This window comes from Callithrix jacchus, chromosome 9 (assembly GCF_049354715.1).
Source record: "Callithrix jacchus isolate 240 chromosome 9, calJac240_pri, whole genome shotgun sequence".
NCBI lineage: Eukaryota > Metazoa > Chordata > Mammalia > Primates > Cebidae > Callithrix > Callithrix jacchus.
The window spans coordinates 74,517,067-74,535,488 of record NC_133510.1 but is presented as its reverse complement, the minus strand read 5'-3'; the positions used below and the strand labels follow the sequence as shown (position 1 = coordinate 74,535,488).

Here is an 18,422-nt window from a genome sequence, read left to right as displayed (position 1 = left end):
TAAAAAACTAGTAAATTTACCTGAACAATGTATCATAGCAATCTTAATAGCACATAGTATTTGCTAACTGAACTTCGTGGACTGATTAAGACTTTTTCTGGAACTATACTATACTACCACTTCCATATCAAAAATACACTAGATAGAAATGCATGTTAGTAAAAATTGTTTTAAAAAGTAGTTTTGTAATAAAACTTGACAGAAGTTCAACTTACTAAATGTATTAAGATTAAAAAAAAAAATCTGAAGTAGGTATCACATCACATAATAGGAAAAAACTCCCAAAAAGTCACTGTCCAGGAAGAACAAGGAGAACATCAAGATGTTCTAAGCAATTTCCTGAATAGCAGGAAATGAAAGGCTGGAGAGGCTGGGTTTTTGATCAGTTTATGTTCTTTTTCTGAATAGGCTTACTCATTATTATGATGAAAGATAACACACATAATATTAAAAACTAAAATCTAATGGTTCTACTGTCACGATTGTCAGTTAATGTTCAACTAGGAAAAAAGTTCATTTGGTTCCCTTTCTTAGGGGAAAAAAGTCAATCTCTAGGACCATTTTAGAACTGTACAACTTTTTTCTTTACACTATTAGCATGAGCTGTAGTAAGCTGCTTTACTGAGACAATTAAACATATCCTTCAAGGCAACACTGCCCATTTCCACACTGATGAAAAGTTTTTTTCAGTTATGAAAGGGATATTTCTTTTTCATTTCCATAACTTTATTCAGATGATCATTTCAATCATATAAAAATAACAGATGTATCAAGGTCCGTCTTGGATGTTTCTTCTTCTGGTAAAAAATTAGCTGGGCACGGTGGCTCATACCTGTAATCTCAGCACTTTGGGAAGCTGAGGTGGGTGGATCACTTGAAGTCAGGAGTTTGAGATCAGCCTGGCTAACATGGCGAAACCCCGTTTCTACTCAAAATACAAAAGTTAGTCGGATGCAGTGGTATGAGCCTGTAGTCCAGCTCCTCGGGAGGCTGAGGCAGGAGAATTGCTTGAACCCAGAAGGTGGAGGCTGCAGTGAGCCGGGATCACGACACTGCACTCCAGCCTGGGAGACAGAGCAAGATTCTGTCTCAAAAAAAATAACATTAGCAGACTATTTCTAAGTATAATTTAACTAAAAACACTACTCAACTTCAAATTTACTTTAATGATATATACAGGAGTTAACAACTTACAATTAAAACAATCAGTTATGTTAATTTCACATAACTTAAAATCATGCAATACTGCATGGTAAAAACAACAGCTTTGTTCATATACAAAAATTGTTATTTTGAGACTCATGAGAGCATCTTGAAATTTTTGAAATAAGCTTTTTGCAAAGAGTATTTTATAAAAATTTAAACACCTGATTACTTAGTTAATGAAGTATTAGGAAAGATAATGAACATTATTAGTAAAGTGAGGTTATAAGCAATTAGTTTTAAAATTACACCAAGTACAGGGTTGAACATAATCTCAAGAAATAAATGTTTAAGAAAATAGTTTTGAAAAAGATCTCATATTGAAGCCAGGTTAAATTTTGTTAAACTGGGTTATATAAATCAATAGTCAAGTTTATTCAGTTAAAGAAAATATGCCTAACCTTTCTTATACTCATAAATAAGGACTTATATATAATCTTTATATACAAGTGAAGAAAAGTTCAATCAAAAAAATATACTGCCAATCCACTTATTATGGCTGAAATAATTATTTATCTACACATTAGATTGCATTGATGAAAATGTCCAATTTAAATCACATTCAACCAGCATAAATATTTAAGCTGAGTATTGTTGTAAACAATAGAGAAAAAAATCCTTTTAATTTTGTATTTCATTACTAGGTAACAATCTACTTCTCAGCTTAGAATGCTATAGAAAGCCTCCACATTTAATTTAATCAAATCCAAACCCAATAAATTTAAGAGTAAACAAAGTGAATGTTTTTCAAAGTGCGTAATTTCCAACTCATCCACTTGTGATATTTATCCAATTCCAGTTCATCAGCAAGAAAATAAAATGTACTTGACTATAAAAATACTCAGGAATGTTATCGAAAAGGAAAGGCTATTTTGTAGAAGTAACTACAAAAATAATTAGTTTAAATCTTTGTAAAGCTTTAATGTAAGAACATCAGTACACTTTCTTTACATAAACCTTAAAGCATGATCAATACCAAAATTTTAAATTTCCAGCTTTCAAGTACTTGAAAGAGTTGCAACAAAGTGTCTCTTCCCAAAAAAGCAAGAAGAATGATCATGCAGGTGTTAATCTGCAGCCATCTGAGGACACTGATGTCTGTGCTGGGCTGTCATCTCTGACTCCACTGGCAGCAAGTGTAGGCAAGGTGTTACTTTGAAATGCAGATGTAGGACAAGGAGTCATGCCAACATTTTCCTCTTCATCATCATCTGAATCTGGTGTTGTAACTTCACTGTCTTGAAGCCCAAGGATCTCACAGACTGCTTGTGGCAATTCCTGGATATGAAAAATCAAACAGAAAATCATCTTTTACTACAGAGGAAAAATAACCACAAAGTAACACTTCTGTTTAAGACTACACTGATTCCAGAATCTGAGCATTTGTCCTAACAGTGTAAATGTACTTATGTAAGGTTCTCACAACTTATCTTCTCAGTTCCAAATAAAATGCTAACCACCTTTCCCTAAGTGAGTCTTAGATAGCTTTCAAATTAGTCCCTCTCCATTCCACCTCCACATTCCCACAAACCTAGCATTTCCTAATATTTGGCATTTATGTCTTTCTCCGTTTTGTAATATCTTACTTAGACCATCTTTCTCTCTCATTAAACAGAAGTTCTTCAAAGGCAAAAAGTCTCTCATTGACATACTTTGGAAGAGAACAGCTACAGCTATCAAATAAATGTTTGTGGAAATGAACGAGAGAGAGAGAGAGAGAAGGAGAGAGAGAGCGCGCGAGCGCGCAAGCGCACCAAAGTGCTGCTGGAGATACTGCATATTTAATACAAGAGCCTATTCTGCATTCATGAGTTCAACTAAATAATATATAATTGCTGAAATTCCACAGCCTCATTGTTATAGAAATATTTTCATTACTTTGACCACTTTACCTTATTACTGTTTCCTATATGCCATAGTTAGTCAACTGTTTTCAATTAAGTGCTGTAAATCTAGAAGGGCAAACAAAAAGCCAGCCTATACTTTGTGTCTGCCCTCAACTTGCTAAAATTGCTATTTTATTTCCAAGAAGAGAAATCTTTCTTGATCTCAATCCACCAAAAACAAACAAATCTTGCAATTACTCAAAACACTGTATACCTTGCATTTTACCATCTGTAGAGATATTGCTTCTGCCTTGCATAGTATATCTTCCACATCAATTTTCAAGGACAATTCATTGATATGCTAAAAAGTATGAACAAAACAAAGTGATAATCAAACTGAATGTACTATTATATTCTACTATATAAACAATTTATTACCAGTTATATTTCACTGCAGATAAAATCCTTAAAATAAAAACATTCATATACTACAAATACACAGGAAATCCAATATATCTTTCATTAGATTATTTCAAGTTTTAAAGCTAAAGACTAGCTAATAAGCTTATGGAACATTAAATCTAGCAGCTATCCCAAGTCTGCTTTGTCAAAGTTAAAATCAAAAGACAATTAATTTTTGGCAAACCAAACTACATAAAAGAGCACTTGCTGAATTTCCTTTTCTTCCTTCTTAGCCAGGTAGAAATAACTGGCCAATATGTATTTGAACTGTCATTCTGAGAGAGTCATTCCTAGCACTGTTACTGACACAATTTAAGTTACTTGAGATTTAATAACGTTCCAAGGAAATGTTCAGTATATCAGGACCACCAAACAGAAGAGCCAGAATACCAAAAATCTAAGTTAAAGGAATAACTACCTTAAGTATTTCATTGAAGCCATAATGTTTTTCCATTATTTGCTGCTTTTCTGATTCCAGAATAGCACAACAGAGAAGAAGATGGAAATTTTTACATGGTAGTTCGGTCCACATTACCTACAGAAGGCAGAAGAACTATTTACTATATTGACTCTAAAATATTTTCCTCACTGATACAATTCTGAACACTGAATGACTTCCATGCAAAGCAGATGTTGCCTATTTAGGGAAGTCCAAGGTTTTTCTAGCTAGAAAACGAGGGGAAGGCCAGGCGCGGTGGCTCACGCCTATAATCCCAGCACTTTGGGAGGCCAAGGCGGGTGGATCACGAGGTCAAGAGATCAAGACCATCCTGGTCAACACGGTGAAACCCCGTCTCTACTAAAAATACAAAAACTTAGCTGGGCATGGTGGCGCAGCCTGTAGTCCCAGCTACTCAGGAGGCTGAGGTAGGAGAATTGCTTGAACCCAGGAGGCGGAGGTTGTGGTGAGCCGAGATCACGCCATTGCCACTCCAGCCTGGGTAATAAGAGCGAAACTCCGTCTCCAAAAAAAAAAAAAAAAAAGAAAGAAAATAAAACGAGGGGAAACAGAGTCTTACCTTCAGCTACAAAGTAACTATCAAGTTTAACATTACATGAATATGACATATTCTAAGTGTGGCTCTTTAAGATAACCATAGTAAAGAAATTACTGAGCCTAACCAATATGACAAATGTTATTAATGCAGGAGCTACAGCCACAGGTTGTAAGGGTTAGATGCATTTTCAATTATTTTTCTGAAATAGCAGTTTGCCACTTCAATCTGAAAAAAAGACTAAAAAGCTAACTCCTGGAAATAAAACAGGTTCGGTTATACAGAACATGGAATCAGAAACACCCAGAAGCAGTTCTACATTCTAAATACGTAAAACCCTTGCATCACATTATATCCCTGATTGTGACAATAACTGTATTTACTACCTCAAATTTATAACCAAACATATAAAATGCTTGATCAATAGCTATAGCTCTTCCTAAAGTCAGATAGTACGCTCAAATTTAGGGTCCTAATTTCCACCTCCTTCATGTACCTAATAATATCTTTTCTGGAAAGATAAAAACATGCACACAAAGCGTACTATTAGACCATACCTGAAATGTGTTTACTTTTTTCAAAAGGTGTAAATCAAGTTGAATAATTTTCAAACTAAACCCAATTGTTGAAAGTTTAATTATAATGCAATTAACCTCAAAGTTTCCATTAAAAGTTTGAATTTATTTAGTAAACACAGACTGAGGAGTTATTCTAGCTATGTGGCAATAATATTCTTAATTCATCCTTTAAAACCCATTTATGCCTGAGATTGCAACTTTTTGAATTTTTGCAATCAGACCTTCATGATGACCTTGAGCAGCAGGATATAAGTAACTCCCACATGCTTAGCATTCCAATAATGGAACACTAGGCATAAATGAGTTAACCCATTTTTAACCCATAAATTAAGATACTAACTTAACAAAATTGATAAACATTTAAGTATGCTTCCACATAAAGAGCAAGCATGTGGGTTTTACTTCTAATTTCAGAACAGAGGAAGTGAGCACAAAGCAATCAACTTTTAATTAGCACAATGCCTTGTCTAATGGCAGCAGAGCCATCAATAGCATAGGAATCAATTTCCAGCTGTAAAAACTTCAGAGACCACTAGAGTTCTGCTGTATAAAGTTGTATTTATTATCAAAATGGATTGTCTCCCAATTCTTTCCTTGGAAAAATTTCTGTTATCCTAAGGTATGATCAATCATTACACCAGTATTCTATTAAAAAGCACACTGAGCTGGGCACAGTGGCATATACCTGTAGTCCAGGCTACTTATAAGGCTGAGGCGAGAGGATTACTTGAGTCCAGAAGTTCAAGATCAGTCTGGATAACATAGCAAGACCCCTTCTCTTTAAAAAAACAACAAAAAAAAGCACACTGATTTATTACTAACTAATACTTAAGAAAATGTGAAATTATTTTGTTTTTCATTAAGGGTTGCCCTGGAACAGCAGACACTGGGGATTATACATGGAGGGGGATGGTGTGAGAGAGACATGGGATGTAAAACTACCTATGGGTACTATGCTCATTACCTGGGTGACAGAATCATTCCCACACCAAACCTCAGCAACATGCAATTTACCTATGTAAACAACCTGCACATGTACTCCCTAAACCTAAAATAAGAAGTTGAAGAAATAGAGTTGCCCTGGGTAAAAAATGGAATAAAGGAAGTACATCAAAAACATAAGGATATCCTCCATACCAGATGTGACAAAGCCTGACATAAAGTCAAGTCTCTCAAAGGAAAAACAAAGGCAGCAAATGGCCTAGAGAACTTGTTCTGGGATACCTCTTGGCCCCAAATCTCACAGAGATTGTCATTTGAAGAACAAAGCTTGAAAGACCAGATATTCAGTGTGAGACTAATTTTTAAGCAGAAGCTATAAGTTCATCAGAACTTTGGAACATTCTTGCATTAGATATTTCAGTAAGGCCATCACAATTCATTTATACTCTACAGAATAAATTGTTTCTTTTCATAATAAATATATTTGTATAATAATTTAAGGACTTACCTCCCATAATCGAAGAATATCTAGAAAACTAAATTCCCTTTTGAATCTGATTAAAAGCCATCTGAAGCAGAAGTAAAGGTATCCTGAGTCCTGAGATTCTATACAGAGGAAAAAAAACATACATATGACTTACTCTTATGTTAATTATGTCCGAATACAGTTATATTTCTCTAATTTTCCTATGTATCTTAGGCAATTCAAAGCCCTATACACTTGTCTTCTACTACGTTAAGGAATCATTTCAAATTTGAAGGCTAACTTCTTTTTAAAAACTAAAAAATAATAAATAATACATTTGATGAATCGAGTTTAAGGCTGAATTATACAAAGAGAGTTTGGTCTCATACTTTTATGAAACTGAAGAAAGTACATGTAGTGCAGTAGAGTATGTATGTCTTTAAGTTCTTTTTCAAAACAAGGTCTTGCTATGTCGCCCAGGCTGGAGTACAGTGGAAAAATCAAAGCTCACTGCAGCTTCAACCTCCTGGGCTCAAGCAATCATACCACCTCAGCCTCCCGAGTGGCTGGGACTATAGGGGTGCACCACTACAGCCAGCATTTTTTTTCTTGTAGAGATGGGGTCTCACAGTGCTGGCCAAGCTAGTCTCAAACTACTGCGTTCAAGTGATCCTCCCTCCTCAGCTTCCAAAGTGCTGGGATTAGAGGCATGAGCCACTGCACCTGGCTTCTTTAAGAGTTCTTTACATTTTTTTCTATGCATTAACCTACAGTTTGCTGAGTATAGCTCTAATTCACTAAACTTACCTAAGTAACTGCAAAATCCACTGTCCAACAATCGAAGCAAGGTACTCAGTTGAATTAGCTGGGTCTTCATGCCTTGCATTTGCTCTTCAAAATTCTGATGCTTTAAAAGGAAATAATTGTAACTATACAAGAAATATTTAATAAATACTTTATAGTATATAATGACTAATAACAAAAACATGATGTCTAAGGACAAATACTAAACTTATACCACACTGGTTATCTTAAAAATGTTTAGCTAATCAAAAAGCTAATGTAACACTGAAAAGGAGGGTAAGGAGAAAGAATCCTTGGTCTCAAAACTAAGGATTATTTTTCCCTCTATTCATCTGACTTAGATAAAGAAGAATGCAGACATAGCAACTGCAGACTGACTAAGATATTTATTTCTTACACAGCATGAAGGACTTGGTGAAAGAAACACACATTTGGGAAATAAATATTTATCACATTATTTCCATTGTTAAATATTCCTTCAAATTACCATATATAATAAAATTAATTTTAGTTTTAATATGTATTTCATTTTAAAGAATTAATTGCTTCTTAGGTTTGATGACATTAGAGAATCTGTAATTTTCAGGATAATACTAAAACATTATCTGGATTTCGTATTTTAATTCTTTCACAAGTGCAAAGGCTGTATGATGAGTGATACTGCAACAGACTGAACACAGAAGCAGATATGAAAATCCAGCGGTCTTCTATTAAACCAGACATTTTTGAAAATAAAAAATTTAAAACAATTCCTTGTGCCAGTAAATTTTTCATTAGGAAAAGTTACTTTTCATTAAAAAAATGTTAATCCATGTTAAGGTGAAATGTATTTATTGTTATTATTTAATGAATTAATAAATAAGTGAATACGAATTTCTCAGTGTAAATTTTTCACATAAACATCAACAGATATAACCCACATAAACAAAAACTCATACTATGGGAGAGTGTGAAGGGGTCCCGAGGTCATAAAGTTTGAGAACTGCTGGGGTTTACATGCTTTACACAATCTTCAAAGTTGAGTAGACTCCCTATGAACACCTGAGTCAAGGGGCCAGAAGGTACCAAAACAGATGCTCTGAAAGGCTTCTTAAATAATTTGGTTCCCTTTAACTCATATGTCCCAAACCCTCTGTGGTAACCTACTGCCCAACCCTAGTGAAAGCCTTAGAACAACATTTCCTCCTTCATATTTACTTTTTCACTTTTATAGTACAATAGTGCTTTATTAGAACTATCATATTAGAAACAATTCATTCTTGAGTTAAAAACAACTTAAGGTTATTAATTCTCAATAAGCTGTTTCTCTTTAATGAATTTTAAAAACTAGTTTAATAGACTAACTCAAGGCTTCAGGAAATAGTTCCTCCACATTTATGGGAGAGATCTACAGGGAACGGGCAGAATCAACTCTGATTAACAGGATCGTTTTTGCTGTGACATAGTCAAAGACTAGAGCTGATTTGGGAATACCAACATGGCACAGACATTTGCTACACTCTCTGCTATAAAAAAGAAACACCCCCATAATGACAGACACCAAATTTGAAAAAGTGGTTACTCCTGAAGAAGGGAGAGTGGGATCAACAATGGATATACAAAGGGCTTCAAGTGTGTCTATAAATAAATGTGTCTGTATGGGGCAAGAGACAAAGAAAGGAACCAAAAACTACATGGCAAAATGGATGATGAGTATAACAAAGTTCATCAGATCACTCAGTACTTTGTATTTCCTAATTATAGACAAAGTCTATGCCTAGATGTAAGTAAACATCAACAAAAGTAAATTTATGGACATTAGGTTCAGCCACCACAAAAGCAGTACAAACTTACATGAAATAAAGCTACAAAACAAAAACAAAGAATGGAGAAACAGCAGCACAGTTTTAAGAATATCACACAAGGGAAATGCAGTGAAAAATAATCATACAGATTATTTTGATTGCCACGTATTGCCCTATCATTCAAATGTTATGAAAGATGTTAGTAGACAATATACTAAGGAGAGATCTTTTTAGAATAAAGACTAGAAAAATCCCCAGAACATAAGTTAATGGAAAAGGCAAACAGAACATTTACTGTGAAAAATGACAGAACAAAGAAACTGAACCTTCATACACAAAAAAATGACAGACTGTAAAGTGTATATTATACATGTTCAGAAGGTAGTCATTACATATGAGACCTATATACATGCATACACACGTGTATGTATGTATGCCACGTGCATGTATGTGCCATTGTACATCAATATACTTTAACATATCAATGTTGATTTAGTTTTATTGAAAACTATTACTTCACGAACTAAATGCAGTATGTTCATCTTAGTTTTATTTTTATATTTTAGAATATGTAGTACAGCAATTTAAACTAATCACTGGGGAAAGATTGACAAGCTTATTCTATAAAAATCTGTTGAACAACCTCATGTCAGGCATTAGGAAAATTCTGGTATGCAACCAGTGACGGACAAAGATATAATTCCTTTTAACAAGGAACATACTAGCTCTGGTGAAAAGAGGATAAACAACAAAAACACAAAGGCAGACAATAATTTTTATGTAATTAGTATCAGTTGTACAGACCTTTATAACAAATGCCTCAGGTTTCTAGAGTGCTGGGAGTAAATGGAACTAAGAAGGTAGGCAAATCAATCAATCAAAAAAGTAAGGAAGTCAAACTATGATACTACCGAATTACTGCATTGATTATCCTTCCAAATAAAAAAAAAACATTAATTTATGGCAAAGAAACAATTTTAATATTTATGTTAAATAAATATTAAACAATTTAACAGTAAAAGAACACTTTAAAATTATCACATCTTATCAAATACACATTTAGAACAAACTGAAAGACGTGAGAACAAGTTGAATCTATGGACAAGAGACCTGAAAAAACAGCCAAAAGTGGGGAAAATTTGAGGGAGGAAAAAAAAATAGGCAAGCAAGAGGAAAAGAATAGACATAAAGAAGAAAAGAGAAGGTCACATTTGTATCTCAGAAACTCTGATTTAAACCCTATATTACAGGAAAATATTCCAGATGGTTATAGATTTAAAATGCTTATCTCCATCCAAGCAAGCCATTTCAATATGCGACATAAAGGCCCAGCATCAAGTATATTAGTCTTATCTTGAAAAAATACAGGAACCTATGCAGTCAGATCTTTGGATTTCATGTGCCTTTATCCATGCCTTCTGCTTTTTTTTTCCCCTCTAATAGATTACTTGAAGAGATTTTTCTATTTTATTTCCCTGTCAATATTCTCTGCACTATTGTCCTAGAACTCTCTCTCAAAGATTTAACAATGATAATAAATAAAAATGTTCTTTGTACTAACATGCATATATAGACATAGTTCAATTCTAATAATCATGTATTTCTGGGAAAATAACAAATTCTTAATAAAGTGCCAGTTAGAAACAGTTCAAACACATCTGGAGAAAAATCAGTTACTATAATGACAAAATTCAAAATGGTCACAAAAGGTAAGGATATTACTTGCCATGACTAAGCTTTATCTCTAAAACAGATGATATTAAAGTTCAACTATTTCACAAAACTGAATTCATTTATCAATATTCTATAATGATTCATGGCTCTTTTGTAGAACATAAGCATTTACTGATATTAAATCCTGAATATTCCTATACTACAGGCACAAACTATTTCCTGTATTAAAAACACCAGTATTTCTAAGTCCTTGAATGGCTACTAAAAAGAAAAAGACAACAAAAGGCATGAAGCAATTTTTTTTAAGTTCTGTCACAGTGGATTAAATATAAAAATCAACCTTATACTATAAAATTATACAACTAAAATTTTCAAAATCAGTTTAATGGAAGGAATCCCTGTTCTTACCATCTGGTCCATGTAAGAGGCAAAGCACCAAAAGGCATCCACTTCATTTTCCATCACATATAAAAGAGGGGAAAGTAAGTCACTCATTCCCTGCACATATCCTAAAAAGAACAGAAAAAATAACGTCTCTGAAAACCTAAGCTTTATGTATCCTCCTGTGCATATCACCACCATTTCACTTAAAATTGTATCTATGTTTTGGATTCAGAAATTGGTAGACATTGATGTTCACCAAGAAAAGAACATAAATGAGGGGAGAAACTCTAGTCATGAGTAAGAAAGATGAGTTGTTTCAAACTGAGATGTCAAGCAAAATATAGCTTCCAGCATGTGTCTCAGTGCAGATACACTATCAAGAGTAGGTAATATTTTTTAAAATAGAGTGCAAGATCATCATGAGAAAGAAAAGGGGTGAAGAGATAACCCAGGGAAATGTAAAAAACACAGGTCTAATAAAGACCAGTCAAAGAAGTAAAGAAAAAAATCAAGAAAGAAGAATGTTGCAAGAAATCAAGAAGAAAGTTGCAAGCCCAGAGTGGTTAACAATGCCAAACTACCACAAGTAAGCCACGTAAAATAAGAACTGTAAAGGGTTCCACTGCTTTAGCAATCAGGCCTTTAGATTCACACAAAAGGAGTTACAAAATTAAGAGCCTCTTTTAAATAGCCTTAATCTAAGTCCTTCTTTCTTTCTTTCTTTGTTACTCTCTACATCCAACCAATGCTAGCAATGGGGCTTAATCCAATCACTATTTTGTACCTAAAGTGACCACTTAACTACCTGTCTCTTGATATTACCATAATTTCTCAATGGTGACAGTAATAGAGCCCTGGATTAAAGAAAAACTGGAAAATTAAGGAGTCAGATCCCTCACTTAAAAATAAGAAAAAGTGTTAGTTTCACTTTTTCACCTGAACATGCCAAACTTCTTGTTTCTTTACTTTCTCTTATAAAACCCTCAATTATCCTTCCTTTATAATTTTCAAGACTTGAAAAATTTTCAGACTTAGATTCTTGAACCAATGAATGGACAAGAGCTTATACTAAGCCTTTTTACTTACACGTTATTCAACTTTGGTAAGTTTTGTGTATTTATTAAAATCACATAGAAATTTCTTTGTTGGTAGCTTGGGAAGTCTGGAAAATAGTCTTTCATTGGCAAATCCAAAGCTTACATTTTTATTCACCAAAAATCTATCTGCACTAAAGCCATTTAAGAATAAATGTTTAATAAAAGGAGGAGGGGATAGTTCTGCTATAATATAAATGATACCTAATTATACATTACTCTTTCTGTTTTGGAGGAAAACTTTAAAAAATGATCTCAGAAAGCCAGTAAACTAAACCACCTGAGAAACCTCAGATCAAACACACAACAGACAGAGGCACTCAGATCACCTCAGAATCTCCTTACAAATAAAGGTTCAGCTCAATTTGCTGTGAGCCTCTGTCCAATCATCTACCGCCATATCTTTCCACAGTCCTACTGACCTCACTCTGTCTACACTGCATTCTGCAGGAAAATACAGCTCTACTTACTTTAGCATAAAAGGGCACCTGAGTTCTCATGGAGGACATCCTTATAGTACCAGACAATGAAGTTACCAAAACATTTAGGGAAAAAAGCTAGACAAAAGTGACTTGTGACAAAATATCTAAATGTAATCATTTCTACAAATTTACACAGATGGTTTCTAAAATAATGTAACTTTTTAAGAAATAAGATAGATGAAAGACTAAATTGTTATCATCAGAACTTTCTTACCGGACACAGTGAACTCAACGATAAATAATAAAGGCTAAACCAATTAAAGCATGAAGGAAACCTAACCTGAATTCAACAAAGTCCAAGAGTACTACTTTACTGAGTCTGACTGTGTATGATCTACAACAGAAATATTTCAAAGTGTGTTATTCAAAAGATTTACAAAGCACCTTTTCTCTCCTAAAAAAGTGCTTTATTATTAAGTTATAGTGAATAAAAATTCCTAAGAAGCAAATTTAATCCTTTAAGTCCTCAGCTTTCACATGGAATCATTACCATATTTCTTCTGTTAAGTCTTAGGTGAAGGAAGTTGTCAAATTAATCTTCATGTTCTGGTTGCCTTTAATCTGTTTTATTTTATACATGATGTTCTTTGAGGCATGTCATGGGTTGTAGGGGGTGGAATTAATGTACAAATTCCTTTTAATTAAAGCAAGATTAAGAATGTTTAAATTAGCATTCAGTGATACTCAGATTCTGTACTACTGCTGACTGATGCACATCTTAATCAGCACAACTACAGTTTCTGAAGTAATTCCCTAAAATTACTTCAACAGCAGATTTGTTTCAGCATGTGTGTTGGGTGGGGAAAGGGGCTGAGAAATGAACACCTTATCATCCTACTGTATACTTGCTTACACCAAAAAAAAAAATTTAAACTAAATTTCAATTTTCCAGGTTACTGAAGCTTATCCTTAAGGGTATCAAATTAAAAAACAAAAATCTTGAGGATCAGAAATCATTCTTAAAAAACATTAGACACTCTCCTAATTTAATCTTTCATTGGTTATTCAGTATCTTCATTACAAACCCTGTAAAGATACGCCCCCACAGAAACTTTCTGAAGTATAGTATTGGCATCACTAACTCAAAATCACCCTTCCTTAAGTTATTCTGTCTGCTCTTGATAATTTTTGTCTCCTTCCTCACTACTGAGACTGTATTATAATGGTATAATGCAAATATACCTATACCTCAGCTATGGTTAAGAAGCCAAACAACTCCATATAATGAAATCACCTATAAGACAGAGTAAATTTACAGTCCAGGTTACTCTGCTAGAGTAAAGAGTAAGAAATGTTGTCCATTGCTTTTATAAAAAGTATCTTGGCTTCTCATAAGGTCAGAGTTATCTACAGAAAGCTTAACTATGTTTCAGATAACTGAAATGTTTATATAGAAAGAATGTGACATTAGTATAAACAAACAGAGATGGCAAGTTATCCAGTTAGCTGGTCTGGGAAAATGCCCTAAGAAAACTAAGCATTCAGGAACTCCTGCTATATAAAATAGATATGAAATCCTATCTCAAAATTACCATGAGAGAGTGGCGCAATGCCTTCTGTTCCCAAGGAGAATGGTCTTATCCCCTGTGGCGGTAACAGAAACTAAAATAAATGGCAAAGGGTTGGGATGCTGAAGGTGTAGAGGTAAGAATCCCAGCCTTCAATAAAGACCTGGGTCCCTACTCCCAGACCAATTATTTACTTGTCTGACCATAAGTCACTCTCTAAATCAAAATCACCTTACTCATAAAGTGAGAATTATTTCCTCACTTCTTCAAAAGGCTACGAGAATTAAAAATCAAATCAAGTATGAAAGCACTCTGTAACCTGAAAAGCACTCTACTAATATTCTTTCAACAATTCAATTTGAAGCTCATTATAGGTGTCATAGACAGGACTGACTACATTTTACACTTTAAAGAAAACTCCAACTTTTGATTTACTGTCACCAAAGAGGCTGATACCTCATATCAAAACAGAGATTATATCTCCCCTAACTTACATATTGGAAACGAAGAGGAATTTACATAGATATGAACAGTGAAGAAAATGTACCCATAATTCAAGGTTCATTTGGTTTTAATGTGCTAAGTATCCAACCCCCTTCTCTAAAGGATATCTCAAGCTTTACTAAAATAATCTAGGAAACCTCTATTTCTATTATCCTTTAGCTAGAAGCCACTCACATAGCAGGTCTCAAATATTTCTAGTATTGCTACTTATTGAAAGGTTGATGGTCTGACAAGCCGCTAGTCCTTTAAAGAGACATCTTGGGTTCGCTTGCCTCTTAAAATAATGGTTCCTTAAGTTTTCTGTCCCTTCCCCAAGTTATTTCCCACTTCTGATTCCACCATCAGTTCCTTTTTTTTTTTCCTTGAGACAGAGTCTCACTGTGTTGCCCAGGCTGGAGAGCAATGGCATGATCTCAGCTCACTACAACCTCCCGATCTGAGGTTCAAGCAATTCTCCTGACTCAGACTCCTGAGTAGGGGGAATTACAGGTGTCCATCAAAAGCCCAGCTAATTTTTGTACTTTTAGTAGAGACAGGGTTTCACCATGTTGGCCAGACTGGTCTTGAACTCCTAATCTCAGGTGATCTACCTGCCTTAACGTCCCAAAGGGCTGGGATTACAGGCGAGAGCCACCACACCTGGCCCCAGCATCAGTTTTTACAATGAATTACTGTAGAGAGATTTACCAAAAAAATAGTAAGTTCTACAAGCCCTACAAAATTTCTGCACTGCTTATCTAAGATATCAAATCAGTATTTTTCTTCACAAGGGGAACAGCATATCAAACAAGGTTTGCAAACTTTCTCAGTTCATGGTTATCATCCTTAGTATCTTGGTAATTTTTCCCAAGGCACTACTAAGTCTCAAATAAATAACAACTCCATTTATTAAGCAGTTAGGTCAAAACAACTAAGTAAGTATTCATGCCTATGAGCTTATCACCTGCTGAGCACTACAATACTTCTCAAACCTTGAAGTTCAACTAGATATCACCATCCTCATTTTACAAAGCTATTACCCATGTCTAACTGGATTAAAAATGTAAATTCTAAAGTAAATACATTTACATCTTTTAAACTTAGGACTTTAGAGAAGAACTTACCCAAATCAAAATCATACATACAGTAGGTCATCAAAATGTCATGAAGCAAAATCAATCCTGGATTATCTTGGCCTTCATAAAACTTGTTTGTTCTATCTGTTCTGTTAACATCTTTTTCTGAAGAGGAAAATCATCACATATTTGAAAACCTTTCAAAAAACAGATTCTTACAAAGCTCACATATTACAAGTATGGAGTCATTTTTCTTGCTATTAATTTCATTCAAGAAGCTTCACTTAATGAATAAAAAATTCATCAAATTCTATTTCCAATATGCAATAAAGTAACATTTCAGAATTTTTTCAAGAATCAGTCCTTCTCCTCATGGGTAGATTTTAAAATATTTTTCAATTTTTATCCAAATATAGAAATCTTTTAACTGCACAGCAGAAAACACTTTCAGTGAATTAGAAGCAACACTAATAATTTGCATTAGTAACAAAAATGCCAGTCATTAATGCATGTTATAGATAGTAGTACCTGAAAACTAAAAAAAGAAAAGGCTACCCACATAATCAAACATAGTCAAAAAGATTTGTTTAATTCACAATTACTGCATTCATTATAAGAAGTACCATCAAATTCTTTGTCATGTTTCATAATCATCTTTAGGACAAATTATTTCCTTATTTTCATATCTACACCATTTACTTTAGATATCATTATAAGCTGGAAATGACTTCATGAAAAACAGATTTGGAAACATCATCATCAGTGTGTCCAAAGTTGTACTGACAATTCACTTCACAAACACTGATGCCTACTAAATGCATCATGATGTGGGACACTTACAACAAGGCATTCTCCAAACTTGAATCTCTCAGTAAATTAGGAAGAAAAAACTTAAAGAAACTCTTGATTAATTTACTCAAGAATCAACTGTTTAAAAGTGATAACTGTCTACCCCCAATTAAACTGAGTAACTTGAAAACTTTCTCAAAACTCTTTACAAAGAGATGAAGAGGTCAGGCACAGTGGCTCACATCTGTAATCCCAGCACTTTGGAAGGCTGAGGCAGGCGGATCACCTGATGTCAGGAGTTCAAGATCAGCCTGACCAACATGGTGAAACCCCGTCTCTACCAAAAATACAGAAATTAGCCAGGCATGCTGGCATGCACCTGTTATGTCAGCTACTCAGAAGGCTGAGGCATGAGAATCGCTTGAACCTGGGAGGTGGAGGTTGTAGTGAGCCAAGATCATACCTCTGCACTCCAGCCTGGATGACAGAGTGAGACTCGTGTCTCAATAATAAAAAAAAGATAAAGAGATACAACAGAGTAGAATCTAACAATAGGATATGACATAAGCTTAGATTCTATAAGGGCATTTAAAAAAATTATTAAAATATTTTAGCTTTCTGTTAAAATGAACATTTGATTTTTAAAAAGCAAGCAAATACATACAGAATTTTGATGCATTTCTCAAACAAGCAAAAGTAATAACAAAAAAATATGATACTTATAAAAAATTTCAATTAAACATATCAAAATGGGCCAGGTACAGTGGCTCATACCAATAATCCCAGAAGTTTGGGAGGCCAAGACGGGAGGACTGCTTAAGCGCAGGAATTCAAGACCAGCCTGGGCAACATGGCAAAACCCTGTCTCTTCAAAAACATAAAAATTACCCAGGCATGGTGATACCTGCCTGTGGTACCAGCTATTCAGGAGGCTGAGGTGGCAGAACTACCTGAGCCTAGGAAGTTGAGGCTGCAGTGAGCCATAATGGCACCACTGCACTCCAGCCTGGGCGACATAGTGAGACCCTACCTCAAAAAAAAAGTCAAACTGCTTTTGTCTCATTTCACAATTGATAAATAATAAGTTAATTTTTATTAACTCAAGCATAATTTATATTGTCATAATGCCAATTCAGAATATCTGCCTTAATATGTTTTTTAAACATAGTGTAAAAAAAAGTTGTAGAACTATCAGTATTTCTATTTGTATAAATATTTAATAGTGACAAGCCAGGTGAAAAGCAGAAAAGGAATAAAAATGATATATGAAAATGCTATTTTATAATTATTTCTAGAAAACCCATTTCTGAAAAGAAAATGAGTACTTAAGCAAAAAACAAAGTTCTTAGTAAATCTAACTCTCCATCTAATAATTTGATGTAGCTAAAAAAAGGCTGAAGAAAAACAACCACATTGACTGACCCCATTTTATATTCACCATCACTAACATCAAGTGGGTTCTAAATGCTGCCTGGCAAGCCTGCTCTATTTCCCTTGTCATTCACTCCCTATTCCTATCTCAATGCCTTTTCTTTCTTTCTTTTGCCTGACTCTAGTACCATGCTGAATAGGAGTGGTCAGAGTGGGTATCCTTATCTTGTTCTGTTCAAGGGCAATGCTTCCATCTTTTGCCTGTTCAGTATGATGTTGGCTATGGCTCTTATTTTGAGGTTATGTATCTTTGATGCCTAGTTTGTTGAGGTATTCAGTTTTATGTAATCTCATGCTATTTTTTGATATTTTGATAGTAGCCATTCTGACTGGTGTGAGATGGTATCTCACTGCGATTTTGATTTGCATTTCTCTAGTGATCAGTGATGTTGAGTTTTTGATATGCTTGTTAGTCGCATGTATGTCTTCTTTGGAAGTGCC

The 18,422-nt window shown here is 34.3% G+C and overlaps 1 protein-coding gene across 8 annotated transcripts in view; it reads right to left on the bottom strand.

The window, feature by feature from the left end:
- Positions 1-1,146: 1,146 nt before the first annotated feature.
- TBC1D15 (TBC1 domain family member 15) overlaps positions 1,147-18,422 on the bottom strand; it is a 79,696-nt gene continuing 62,420 nt past the window's right edge. For all 8 annotated transcript variants that reach the window (XM_078336876.1, XM_009004222.3, XM_078336877.1 and 5 more), the window contains 7 exons: positions 15,810-15,926; positions 11,143-11,243; positions 7,280-7,379; positions 6,515-6,612; positions 3,910-4,026; positions 3,304-3,390; positions 1,147-2,481 (listed from right to left, as the gene is read on the bottom strand). In XM_078336876.1, the coding sequence (XP_078193002.1) occupies positions 2,260-2,481; positions 3,304-3,390; positions 3,910-4,026; positions 6,515-6,612; positions 7,280-7,379; positions 11,143-11,243; positions 15,810-15,926 (842 nt within the window). In that variant the 3' untranslated portion in view covers positions 1,147-2,259. The remainder of the gene's footprint in view (positions 2,482-3,303; positions 3,391-3,909; positions 4,027-6,514; positions 6,613-7,279; positions 7,380-11,142; positions 11,244-15,809; positions 15,927-18,422) is intronic.